Below are 12693 nucleotides of genomic sequence, written 5' to 3'. Positions count from 1 at the left end.
TAAATGTATCTTTGTTTTTTCATTAATAAAAGTTTGAAGATAGAAAAATAGTTCGTTCAAATGAGCAAATGTGCAGATTTGAACTACATGACTTCATTTTAGTAGTTCAAATGACAATAATTCAAACGAACATACAGAGCGTCCCACGTATCATATTAGATTATCTCCAATCTTTAACGCCGAAATATACACTGCATAATACTCGAAAAATCTAGCAGTTTCTGCAAAACAAATTTTTTATTAGCCTTATTAAATTTTTCAAAATGATTCATTCTTCTTAAATTTTCTGATTTGTCCCCCAAATCGCAATTTAGACCTCTAAGAGAAATATTACAAAGACGACCTTCTAATTTTCTCCCAGAATCTTTCTCTTTCAGTTCCATTATTTTTTATTTTTGTTTGGTTTTGTAATAAAACCTGCCGGTCATTCTTAACGTTTTATTTTTAAACAACAAATTATGGACGCAAAGTGCTATGTTATTGATATTATAGTGTTTTAGATATAATTATAAAATGGGACGAAGATTTATGCAGGGTACAGAGTCCGTCAAGCAAAATATACCGAGTCACAAAGAGAAGAAAGGGAGAAAGAAAAGCCGGAACAAAGCGAAAGAGAATCAGTCGATGTCTCAGCCGCCAATTTTCATTCGTCAATCAAAGGAATTTCATAATCATAACAGATTCTTTAAAACACAAGTCTAAATTCAATCAACGAACGTAAAAACACATAGTTTTGCAGTTTTTTTGGCAATGGCATGGTACATAAGGGTATATTCCTAGAGATCGATTTTTGGATCCCTAGCCGCAGCGCTCGGCCCATAAAGTGTCTTAACTTAACCTAACCCTAAATAATAATAAATAAAAACTAATTTAGTCGTGTACAAAATTGATAGGAGGGAGAGGGGCTGGGGGGGGGGTCCAAAAATCGTTCACTAGGTATGTGAATATATGCATAAAATCTTTAAATGTTAGATTAAACTGAAGGTTTTGATTACTAGATAGTTCTTATTATTTAGAAGATGTTTTGGCTTGTTTTTGTTTATTGAATGGTTCTAAACAAAGGCTTTACGACGTTAAATTTTCCAAAGATTATGAATCAACTGAAGGACGATGGGAGTACAACCCTGTCTATCCTTGCACCTGGAGACGGATTGGTTCCAGGAACAGAGAAAGATCGTCCAATCTCTCTCGGAAATCTAATAGGTAACTTCCCTTGCATACTTACTTGACAGATGCGTATACAGGAGGGTTGGGGGAGTCCCTAACGGCCCCTCCCCCCGGAATTTCAAGAAAGGGTAGTCCCACTCTGGACAAATTCCTGACAGATTCCATCATCACCATCACTGAATTTTAAACAAATTCCTGAATACGCCATTGTTACGTACGTGACGTCACATGCAGGGGTGTAGTCAGGAATTGGTCTAGGGGGGAGGGGTTCAGTACCCGTTGGGACCTGAAAACCATAGATTTCACTGGTCTTGGAACTTTTAAGACGCTATATTTTTTTTGTATTAAATGTTAACTCTTCTAACCTACTCCTGTTAAAATATCGGATAAACTGATTTATGGAAATTTTCCAATTTGCGAAATTTACAAAGTTTGGTTTCTGGCAAAACCTCGATGATTATTCCGACGATAAATAGCGAAAATTCTGGTTCTTCGGGACTGAGTAGCAAAAGTGCAAATTTGTTTTTTCAATTCCCAAAGTTATAGGGTATCATGTGTATTTAAAATTAGTCAATCTGAAACATGACAAATAATTATAAATGTGTTGATGTGAGATGTCTTCGTAATTTGTTTAATCAAAGATAAAATTATATTATCTTCTTAAACATACTTCTATAGTAAAACCAAATATTGTATGTGAGCACTTACCAAGCCTCCTCGCAAGTATCCCTAGTATAATTCTTCAATTGTATTTTATCTAATTGTATTTTATCTAGTTTTAATAAAATAATTTCGTATTATTTTTAAGGTCGAGTTAGAGTGGGGACTTCTTATTTGGTCGGGTTCAGAGAAGATAAACGGAACATCGTTAAGGAAATCTGAATATAAAAATGTTTTTTTTTTTTTAATTATTTTGGAAATCATTTTTGGTTTTAAACGTATCATTGTAATCATAAAAATACAAATTGGGTTTAAAACTTTCAAGAAAATGAGTCAAATTCAAAGTTTTGGCCATCGAGAATTTTGAAAATCTTCTATTTTTAATATTCCTATGTTTAAAGGCAATGTATCCGATAAACTACAATTTCTTCTCTAGCTACGGGCCTAGCTATGATTCAACCTTCTCCAACCTAACCCTAGAGGAAACCCAGCTGGTTCAAACCGGAGTCAGGTTTAACAAACAAACAGAGGAATACGCAGACATTATCAGGTCAGTTTAATTATTCACTTTATTTACCGTACGACTAATCAAGTGGTATCAGGGATCCGAGGCGTACACAGTACATCACCCTGGATCAGTGAAATCTGTGGTTTCCAGGGGGTTTTCAGGTCCCGACGGGTTCCGACCCCCCCCCCCCCCCCCCCCCCCGCGCTACACGAAAAAAATTAAGCCCCCTGGATAAGTTCCTGCTAACGCCACTCTGAGGGGAATCTGTTATTATGCTAAAAAAAGATTTTTTCCATCACTTTTCTTTTTTAATCTTAAATATTCTCAAGCTTTATTTCTTCTTTTTTTAAAAATTTCGAAAATCTGCCAGCTAGATAAGCAACATCGTACACAGTTCAAGGAGTTTAAAAGCTTTTTTTTTATTCAGAAATGTATTTTGCCCTATGAATTATACCAATATGCAATGGGACGCTCTTATTTAATTTTTTAGACCAATAAAAACATACTCTTCGGGAAATCTGTCGGGTTGCTGGGTGAATTGACATGATTCTGATTTTTGTCATTAAATTTACATTTTTGCAGGACTGTCAGCTTGGAGGATTACACGCACACCTTCGTGGATCATCTAATCAACATCCTGGAGGGAGGAGCCGATGACAAGGAGGAAGAGAGGATGGAAGGGAATGAGAAGGACGAGGAGACGATGGAAGTTGAGGAGGCTCAAAATGTGAAAGAAAATGATTGTGAGGAAATGAAAGATCTGGCTCAGACGGCAGATATCGGAGAGGATAAGAAAAAAGAAATCACTGTGGAAAATTCCGAGAAACCGATAGAAAATGGAGTTAACGGCGAAGAACCCGTAAACGGAAAAGAGAAGGATAACGATAATGAAGAGAACAAAAATGAAAAAGTGGAAGCCACAAAACAAGATCTAGAACTTGCAAATCTAAATGAAAGTCAGAAAAATGTTAGTGAAAATGAAGAAATTGACTTCGAGGGGATTCGGTCGCTGTCTGCCGACGGAATAGACATAAGTTTCTTAGAGAATCTACAAAGCGCATACGAAGCAAGAAATCAACAAAAACCCGCCGTTACCGTCGATGAACGTCTCCAGTTGACAGCAGAGCTTCTCGAAAGTTTGAAAAACTGCCAAAGTTCGCGACTAGCCGTATGTCCAGCCTCGAATCTAAATCAGGTTCTGAGCCCAAGTGAGGTTGAGATGCGTCTGGCCGGCCAAGTTCTAGATAATTTGACCTCTATCCTCCAGCACACTGAGCCAGGCCAGGTTGTTAATGTCGCGTCTATTCGTCAAGCGATGGGGGTTAACTTTAGTTCAAGCACTTTTGAGAATTCATAACATCCCCTGAGTTTGTTTCCATTAAGACACTATAGACGCAATTCTGTGTGATTCTCCAAATAAAGAATGACATGTTCTCTAGACTCAAATTGATCAAGGATGCCGGAGATATCATTATTTTTCTAGATTAAAAATGAATTTTAAATTAGTGTTTCTCTTTCGCAACATAAAAAAAGATAACACTTCAAAAAATGAAATGGACGATAGTTTTCGCTTTTTTGTTTATATATATTTGCAAATTGAACATTTCAATTTAGAAATCCCAGAAGGTCACTTGAAGTTACGTCTACAGTTCGTTCCTTTTAACATCAGATCTATTAAAGTATACTAAATAAATCCTCTTATTTTTAGAGAACAAAAAAATGAAATTAATTTAATTATTATTATTTTTTATCCCGTAAATTAACATATTTTAACTCCAGCTGGTTTTTCTTCCAATCCTCACCTCTTACAACTTTCTGAAAGTTGCCTGATATGTACAAATTGACTTTTAATACACAATTAAACTTGCTTTTATTGTACAATTCTTGTTGTAAATTCTTTGAGCAGTGTACGCTGTACGAAGTACACGTATGTTTTAAATTGACCTGTATTGTAATGTTTGTATTTCCTTAAAGATATTAATTATGTAAACCATCACACTCCTATATCGATGTTGGGTACACTGTACAGTGTACTGTGCACTGCACACGAGTGTTGGGCAGCGAAGTAAACATTAAATTCCTTGCTCAGAAATAAATGCTATACTGTATTGTACCGTTCTGTACTGTGCTGGGCTGTACTGTACTGTACTGTACTGTACTGTACTGTACTGTACTGTACTGTACTGTACTGTACTGTACTGTACTGTACTGTACTGTACTGTTCTATACTGTTCTGTATTAGTCGTTTCGGTTCTTAGACGGAAGTTCAAGATTTCTTAGAACTTGCATTCAAATTTAAATACTAAGAAAGAATTATAAATCAATTAGTATATTCTCAAATCACTTAGTACTTATGTTTTAATAAATATGAATTGAACCTGTTCTTTTAAACCATGATTTCGATACTGCATTTAGCTTCAATTTTATTTAAAGCTTTTTAATCATTAGAATATATTGATATCTTTCCCACCTTCGGATAGATTATCGTGAATTATGTATACTTTTATACTTTTGTATAATTTTCTTAAGTTACCTTCCCATGCATTGTCTGGTTTTTTTGTGTCCTAAAACAGAAAATTGTGAAAACTAAATACAACTGTATAAAGATGAATGTTATTAAAAGTATTAATTACAAAATTGATATGAATAATTAGTAAATTAAACTTGAAATAAATTACAGAAATATGTCGAAAATGTTAACAGTCGCGGTCCAGTCGCCCGAGGGACAAAAACGAATTCAGGTAACCCCTTTCCCCCCACCCCTTCTGATCACTCTAGACTTCTAATAATCCATAGATACATTTTTTCCAAATAAAATAGATAGTTCAGTATCTTATGTCTGGTGGAATAAATAGACGTTCTAACTTTAAAGTATCAATTTGGGAGTCAAAATTCGAAAAATCGAAACTGGAATTAATTCAGCAATGCGATGAAATACAAGGGAAGGGAAATATTTCAGTCTACTAAGAGAAAACTATAATGTGTTGGATACTCACAATCCTGACTGCTTGATCTCGATATCCACTGTGGATACTTTTAATTCAAGGATCAATGCTTAATCTCTTTATTTCAGTTGAAGATTTCAATGCGGGATATCGAAAAAAGATTAAATTAATCTTCAGATTAGAAAAAAAGATCGCGATTAAGCCTTGATCTCGATATCAACAGAAGAAGAGTTCTCAGCTCTGATTAATTAAGGTTTCAAGTTCTGGAAAAGCCGAGGATTTATATAAATCTGTGTTCTCTGCCTTCGACCTCGCCTCAATGGAGTTTATCCTCGCTAAAGATCAGAAAAAGAAAACCCTGGTCGATAATTCAAGAATTAAATCTTTGACTAGTTTAGGTAAGTTCGGTTCTCAGAGGCGGCTTACAAAAAAGGGGAGAAAAATTGCTCACTGAAAAGCATGTTTCGAAAGTCAAGAAATTGTTTAAAAAATATAGTTTTATAAATTTTTATGTGAAATCAGAGAATATTAGTTTGAAGTTTATACAAATTTGAATGTGAAGGGGGGGGGGCTCCAATTTTAAAGTGGAAATGAAATAAACTTTGCTGTGCCCTACACTTACAGTCACTCATCCCAACCCTCTAAAAATGATAAATGAAAAAGGCAATTCTATAAGAATTGATTAATTTAGGAATAAAACACGGAGATAGGCTCTTCATGTTTCCGAAAACTAAGGTAAACTTTTTTAAGGTTAATCTTATTTTTTTAAGACATCTGATTTTTCAACAATTCTTTTGGTGAGTAGATGAAAGCATTGTATTTTTAGCATTCTAACACTTTAAAATAATTATAAATTGTACGAGTTCTCTGGAACACAATTTAAAACAAAGAAAATTTGCGTAAAGATAGTTACTGAAAAAATTCAACTAAATTAATTGATATTTGTGTTGTTAGACGGACGTGTTTAAGTCCCCTGAAGAAACCGGTTCTTCAAGTAAACAAACAGCTGTTGTTTATGAAGAAGACGAGGTGGATAAACTGCTGAGGAAACAGGTCAGCTACGAATGTAACAGGGGATGATTTTTAAATATCTATGAATAATTGGACATCAAGATTCAAGATGAAAGATTTGTCATCCTTTATTTTTCCCAATTCAGCGAAAAATCAGTAAAAAAAGGTTTACGCAAAAATACCTAACTTCTGCGAGAAAAAAAAAACGACCAAGCTTATATTGCTTGATTCACTTCCAAAAGAGGATTTGTGAGAGGAGCTGGCAGTACCTGACACCTGTATCCCCTGTATCCCTGCCTCATCAATAGCCCAATCACGATTTCCAGGACAGGGTGTACCAATCTTATAATTTATCTAACCTAAAGTCCGGGGGCGAATGTTAACCTAATTAACTTTTAATTTTGCGGTACATCCCTCTGCCCAGATAGTATAGGAATAATGTTCCTGCAATAATTATCCAAATAACTAATACTACTAACATATAATCAAAACTATTCAAACCATAAACACTAACCCTTATTCAAGGATGGATTGGACACTATCATGTAAACCAAAGATGCCATATAGGACCACACTGTAGCTCCTGTTATAATCCTACCTGGATTTCTAGGAGTCAACATAGAAGTATCGAAGTAAGTAAGTATCGAAAGGGAGTGGGGTGATTTTTCAAGAAAATATACATCCATGAATTCTCAATCAATCTGAAACATTTATTGCTAGCCGGAAAGTAGCGCGCCGGTCAGCGAGTCTTAAATCTGAGATTAACTTCACAGGCTTGCGTGACTATACGCGTATTCTAATAAATGGCAGTTCATCTATTTACAAGCTACATTTAGAAATCATCTTAGTATGGCAAAACGTCTTACTAGCCTCCCAAAGATTTTACCCTTAGAATTAAATTCATTTGGTCAAATTAATCAAGTTTATCTTTTAATGTAATATTTTGCAATAAAAGTCTGCCCTAATTGGAAGTACTTAAAGTCAATGGAAAGTGTCTCAAGGGAAATATAAATTCTGATGCGATGGTTTAAAATTATTAAACGTTACTGCTACTGCAGGATGGGAGGATAGAGAGAGGCCGTGATAATCTGCATTGTCAACATAACACCAACTCACAATGTGTTCATTGTATCCCTCTCGATCCATTCGACGAGTCATATCTTAAGGTATATCTTGATTGATTAATCGATTGTTTGCCGAATTGATTGATTGCATCGTTTGATTGATTTTGTTCTTGTTGTTTTTGGGTTAATTTACAGACTATTTATCTTTTTTCTAGTAAATTGGAGAGCCATTTAGACAAAATTAAATAGTTGAATGATTAAATGATTGATTGATTAAGTGAATGATTAATTGATATTTTTAGGAGAAGCAGATCAAATTCATGTCGTTCCACAGCTATCTACGCAAAATATCTGGCGGAGTTTCCAAGGAACGTCATTAAATCTTCTGAACTAGCAAGATATTGAAAAACACGCAAAAATGGAAATAATGTTTATAATGGCAACTGTTTTATCTACTACAAGATTTAACCCACGATTAAAATTTAAGGATAAAAGTTGATTTTTTTTTGCAAGTGAAAACAAGTTTACTAGTTTTGCTTTAATTATTTATCGACGGTTCGCTCTGATTATTAACGATGCTTGGTTTGTTTCATTATTTAACAAGTACTTGCTTTGCCACTTAACGACAGTTTGCTCTGATTATTTAACGACGGTTTGGTCCAGGGAAAATTTGCTCCACTGAGGAATTTATCTTGTAAAGTTGAGCACACCAGTAGATGTTCTCATCAACCATATCCACAGGTAAAATTGCAGCCCCCCCCCCCCCCTCGCATCTGTAGAAAAGGAACCTCAAATATAATAGATTTCGATTTTGATATTTTTACTTAGTAGCTTAACAAACTTGAAATTGAATAATATTTTTACATAGTAGCTTAACAAACTTGAAATTGAATAATATTTTTACTTGGAAACAGTCTTATCAAAATGTTCAATGTTTAGTTTATTGTTTAAAAAAACTATTAGATAAGTTTTGAAGAGTATTTTGGGGGCAAGTGAAAAATGAGAGTTCAACTTAAACGGTCATGAGTCATTATTTAAAATACGTCCTGTTTACTAAATATTTCAGTATCTTTTTCACTGAAAGTTCGACCTTTGTCTGGTCAGAAAACCAGTCGTCTGACTTTGACCAAGGCCAATTTAAGACTAAGTTTCTACTACTCAACCAGTTAGATAGATTCTGGCTTAACCTACAGTACATTATTATTAATAAACAGTTATAAGTGTACTGTAAAGCTAACTGAGCACACAGGTAGAGAACTATCATCCCCCCTGGATAGATCCCTGCATTTACTCAACCCTATTTTTGTAACCAATAGGACTTTTATACGTCATTAGATTTATGTACTTTGTATACAGACCTCTGCGGAGGTTGATTTTTTTACCTATAAAAACCGAATATTGAACATACATCTTTATTCTGTTAACAACTTCTGTACCACCTAGTGCTAATGATTATAAATATTTTTTATTTTTATTATTATTAATAAATGATTTTCAGGAGAAACATACAATTCTTAGTTTATGATGCTTTCATTAATAAATATGGCAGGGAATCTGTTCTAAATGTCAACCCTCGGCAGTGACCTTAAACCGTCAGCCCTGGCGCCACGTGGACTCCATCATGTTTGAGAACCCGAAGATAGTTGACCGATTCCTTCAGTTCTGGAGGGAAAGTGGAGCACAGCGGGCCGGTTGGTTATACGGCAGGTATAGACTTTACTGCACAGTGGGATAATAATGATAATTATTATAAGGGATGGGGGGGGGGGGGGTTAAATTGACATGCTACTATATATTTCATAACTCAGGGATCTATCTTTTCCCAGAAGTTAAGGTACGATTGCGCAGAGCGCCAGAACATGTTTTAGGGTTTTATTCGCCGAATTGAGGGAAATAAATAAAATTTAGGGGGGAAAGTATCAGAAAGAATAAGAAACTAGTTTTTTGACATCCAATTTATTTCTTCCATCAAACATCATTTAATTCTTAAACTTTTCAGGTATGAGGTGTATCCCGAGGTTCCCCTAGGTATCAAAGCAGTAGTCAGCGCTATCTATGAACCACCCCAGGAGTCAAGTAAAGATCATATTCGTATCCTCACTGATCCAAGGTATGGAAAACCATTTTATACTTTAATTCTCTGTTTAGGACCCATCCAGCTCATTAGTATTTCTTTTCATTCTCTGATATGTATTGTATAGACTAGCTTAGAACCTGGTTTAGGTTGGATAAGATAAACCCTGATATATATATTTTATAGACAAGGACTAGTTGATGAACTAGCTAGAAACTTGATACATGTGTTGTATGTATAGACAAGAGCTAGTTGATGAACTAGCTAGGAACCTGGGTCTGGTTAAGGTTGGATGGATATTTACTGATCTTGTCCCGGGAGCGAACGGACAGGTAACAACAAAACAACAAAAACTGAAGCATATAAAAAAATTAATATTATTAATACTTTATAATTAGGTGAGAAACTACAGAGGCGCGGATTCACATTTTCTCTCTGCACAAGAAATTATTTCAGCAGCAGTTCTTCAAAACTCTAATCCAAACCCCTGCAGGTAGAATTATAATCCTTTAAATCTACCCTACTCCTTGCAGGTAGGATTATAATCCTTTAAACCTATCCTACTCCTGCAGGTAGGATTATAATCCTTTAAACCTATCCTACTCCTTGCTGAGCTGAAAACTTTAGAATGTGATATCCTTAATCCCGATCTGTTGACTTCTCTGCAGATTAAATTCATGAGGAAAAGAAGCCATATTTAATCTGGATATTAAGAAAAAGAGTGGATTAAGCATTAATCCTGATATCCACCATTCTAAAGTTTTCAGCTCAGGTAGGATTATAATCCTTTAAACCTATCCTACTCCTGGCAGGTAGGACTATAATCCTTTAAACCTATCCTACTCCTTGCAGGTAGGACTATAATCCTTAAAACCTATCCTACTCCTTGCAGGTAGGATTATAATCCTTTAAACCTATCCTACTCCTTGCAGGTAGGATTATAATCATTTAAACCGATCCTACTCCTTGCAGGTAGGATTATAATCATTTAAACCTATCATACTCCTTGCAGGTAGGATTGTAATCCTTTAAACCTATCCTACACCTTGCAGGTAGGATTATAATCTTTAAACCTATCTTTCTCCTTGCAGGTAGGATTATAATTCTTCAAACATATCCTACTCCTTGCAGGTAGGATTATAATCCTTTAAACCTATCCTACTCCTTGCAGGTAGGATTATAATCCTTTAAACCTATCCTACTCCTTGCAGGTAGGATTATAATCCTTTAAACCTATCCTACTCCTTGCAGGTAGGATTATAATCCTTTAAACCTATCCTACTCCTTGCAGGTAGGATTGTAATCCTTTAAACCTATCCTACACCTTGCAGGTAGGATTAGAATTCTTTAAACCTATCTTTCTCCTTGCAGGTAGGATTATAATTCTTCAAACATATCCTACTCCTTGCAGGTAGGAATATAATCCTTTAAACCTACCCTACTTCTTGCAGGTAGAATTATTATTCTTTAAACGTATCCTACTCTACTCCTTAAAGCCTAAAGGTAGGATTGAAATTATTCAAACATTTCCTACTCCCTGCACTTAAATAAGAATCCTTTTAACCCAACCTACTTCTTTCAGGTAGGATTGTTATCCTTTAAACTTATCCTACAGCATTCTTCTTTTCTGGCCACCCTGATTTGATTTGTAAATATGGTTAGATCTTGTTAAGTTTACTTACTGTATATTTGATCAGGGAGACCGATGATGGAGTGTTTGGTTCTAAATTCGTCACAGTTTGTGTTACAGGGAATAAGGACAAGGAGATCCACATGGAGGGATACCAGGTATACTTCTTCACTGGTATGTACTGTATATGATATATATATAAATTAGTAATCTTAGTTTGTTTGTTTGTTTGTAAGTCCGATCATAACTCAGGAGCCCCTTGACTGGTTTGCCTCTAATTTTGAATTGGGAACTCTGTAGAACCACGGGAAAGTTCTTAGTTGAATTATACTTTGCTTGTCTGTTTGTTTGTAACCGATAAACGTCAAAACGGCTGAACTGTGTGTGGAACCTCACATGACCCCCCGGGGGATGTTTATGGATGGTCAGAATTTGAAAACTTTACCTAAAAAATTCCATTTTCGTAAAGTTTTGTACGTAGTGGCAAAAAAGGTTCCGGATTTTATCTCTGAATTTTAGTTTTTGGGTGAAATAAATATTGCTCCCGGGGAAATAAATCCGATTCGGATAAATTTACCCTCGTTCCTTTCTAACTTTTTTTGATCTAGGTATCCAACCAATGTATGAGTCTGGTCAAAGATAAGATATTAGTTCCTACAAAAGATGCCCCCGAGCTTGCATATATCAGGTGAAATCTTTTTTTTTCAATTTTTTTGAACTTCAAATGAATAGAGGTAGACAATAAAATAACTAAGTTATTTTTCAGTTTTCTTAAATAGTTTTTGAATCATATCTAGAGAGTCAACTGATGAGAATTATGTCCCGGATGTTTTCTTCATGGAGAAGGACAAATACGGAAACGAAATCAAAAAGGTAACAAATAAGGCAAGATTCTAGGACTAGATAGGCAGGCTCTCCGGTACCAAAAAATGTGATTGCCAGCCGGATCGCTTCATGTACGAGGGTGCTATAGCGTCGGGAAATCCGGTTGAGGGGTGCAATTTACGCACAGATTGATGTTCGGTGGATTGGTTTATTTGCTGATTGATTGATTGATTGACTGATTATTTGATTGATTATTCTAGTCTTTCTCTCACTCATTAGATTGATTAATGAAAGATGATTGATCTTTTGTATTAATTAAAAATTGATGGATGGCCTGATTGATTGATTGATTGATTGATTGATTGATTGATTGATTGATTGAATGAGTGAATGTTTAAATTCTTCATTGTTCTAGTTGGGTCGACCTCTACCTGTTGAGTATCTTCTGTTGGATGTTCCTGTCTCCTCTCCCCTTGAACCTCAGTCAACCTTCACTATACTTACAGACAGGTAGACCGTAGACATAGTAGACTAGTAGTCTAATAGCCAGGGTTTACTTACAGACAGGTAGACCGTAGACATAGTAGACTAGTAGTCTAATAGCAAGGGTAATACTTACAGACGGGTAGATATAGTAGACTAGTAGTCTAACAGCTAGGATATACTTACAGACAGGTAGACATAGTAGACTAGTAGTCTAATAGCTAGGGTATGCTTACAGACAGGTAGACATAGTAGACTAGTAGTCTAATAGCTAGGGTATGCTTACAGACAGGTAGACATAGTAGACTAGTAGTCTAATAGCTAGG

At 35.3% G+C, this 12693-nt stretch overlaps 3 protein-coding genes across 4 annotated transcripts in view; all 3 read left to right on the top strand.

The window, feature by feature from the left end:
• Positions 1 to 454: 454 nt before the first annotated feature.
• Positions 455 to 4712, top strand: LOC111701763 (bromodomain-containing protein 7). Its single transcript, XM_023473175.1, has 5 exons — positions 455 to 660; positions 1107 to 1203; positions 1976 to 2040; positions 2229 to 2377; positions 2918 to 4712. The coding sequence occupies exons 1-5, from the start codon at positions 514 to 516 to the stop codon at positions 3690 to 3692; spliced, it is 1233 nt and encodes a 410-aa protein (XP_023328943.1). The 5' UTR covers positions 455 to 513; the 3' UTR covers positions 3693 to 4712.
• A 261-nt stretch (positions 4713 to 4973) lies between these two features.
• The window catches only part of LOC111701760 (nuclear protein localization protein 4 homolog), an 8763-nt gene continuing 1043 nt past the window's right edge, over positions 4974 to 12693 (top strand). For both annotated transcript variants that reach the window (XM_023473172.1, XM_023473171.1), the window contains exons 1-15: positions 4974 to 5076; positions 5534 to 5678; positions 5972 to 6015; positions 6235 to 6333; positions 7350 to 7457; positions 7658 to 7723; positions 8019 to 8096; positions 8905 to 9062; positions 9355 to 9465; positions 9671 to 9761; positions 9828 to 9922; positions 11127 to 11217; positions 11668 to 11747; positions 11857 to 11932; positions 12300 to 12394. In XM_023473172.1, coding sequence (XP_023328940.1) covers positions 5020 to 5076; positions 5534 to 5678; positions 5972 to 6015; positions 6235 to 6333; positions 7350 to 7457; positions 7658 to 7723; positions 8019 to 8096; positions 8905 to 9062; positions 9355 to 9465; positions 9671 to 9761; positions 9828 to 9922; positions 11127 to 11217; positions 11668 to 11747; positions 11857 to 11932; positions 12300 to 12394 — 1394 coding nt within the window. In that variant the 5' untranslated portion in view covers positions 4974 to 5019. The remainder of the gene's footprint in view (positions 5077 to 5533; positions 5679 to 5971; positions 6016 to 6234; positions 6334 to 7349; positions 7458 to 7657; positions 7724 to 8018; positions 8097 to 8904; positions 9063 to 9354; positions 9466 to 9670; positions 9762 to 9827; positions 9923 to 11126; positions 11218 to 11667; positions 11748 to 11856; positions 11933 to 12299; positions 12395 to 12693) is intronic.
• LOC111701758 (TFIIH basal transcription factor complex helicase XPD subunit) overlaps positions 6371 to 12693 on the top strand; it is a 22664-nt gene continuing 16341 nt past the window's right edge. The window contains exon 1 of the mRNA XM_023473169.1: positions 6371 to 6535. The gene's annotated coding sequence lies outside the window, so the exon portion shown is untranslated. The remainder of the gene's footprint in view (positions 6536 to 12693) is intronic.

This window comes from Eurytemora carolleeae, unplaced genomic scaffold (assembly GCF_000591075.1).
Source record: "Eurytemora carolleeae unplaced genomic scaffold, Eaff_2.0 scaffold448, whole genome shotgun sequence".
Lineage (NCBI taxonomy): Eukaryota > Metazoa > Arthropoda > Copepoda > Calanoida > Temoridae > Eurytemora > Eurytemora carolleeae.
The sequence above is the reverse complement of the archived record's forward strand: the minus strand, read 5'-3'. Positions and strand labels throughout refer to the sequence as shown.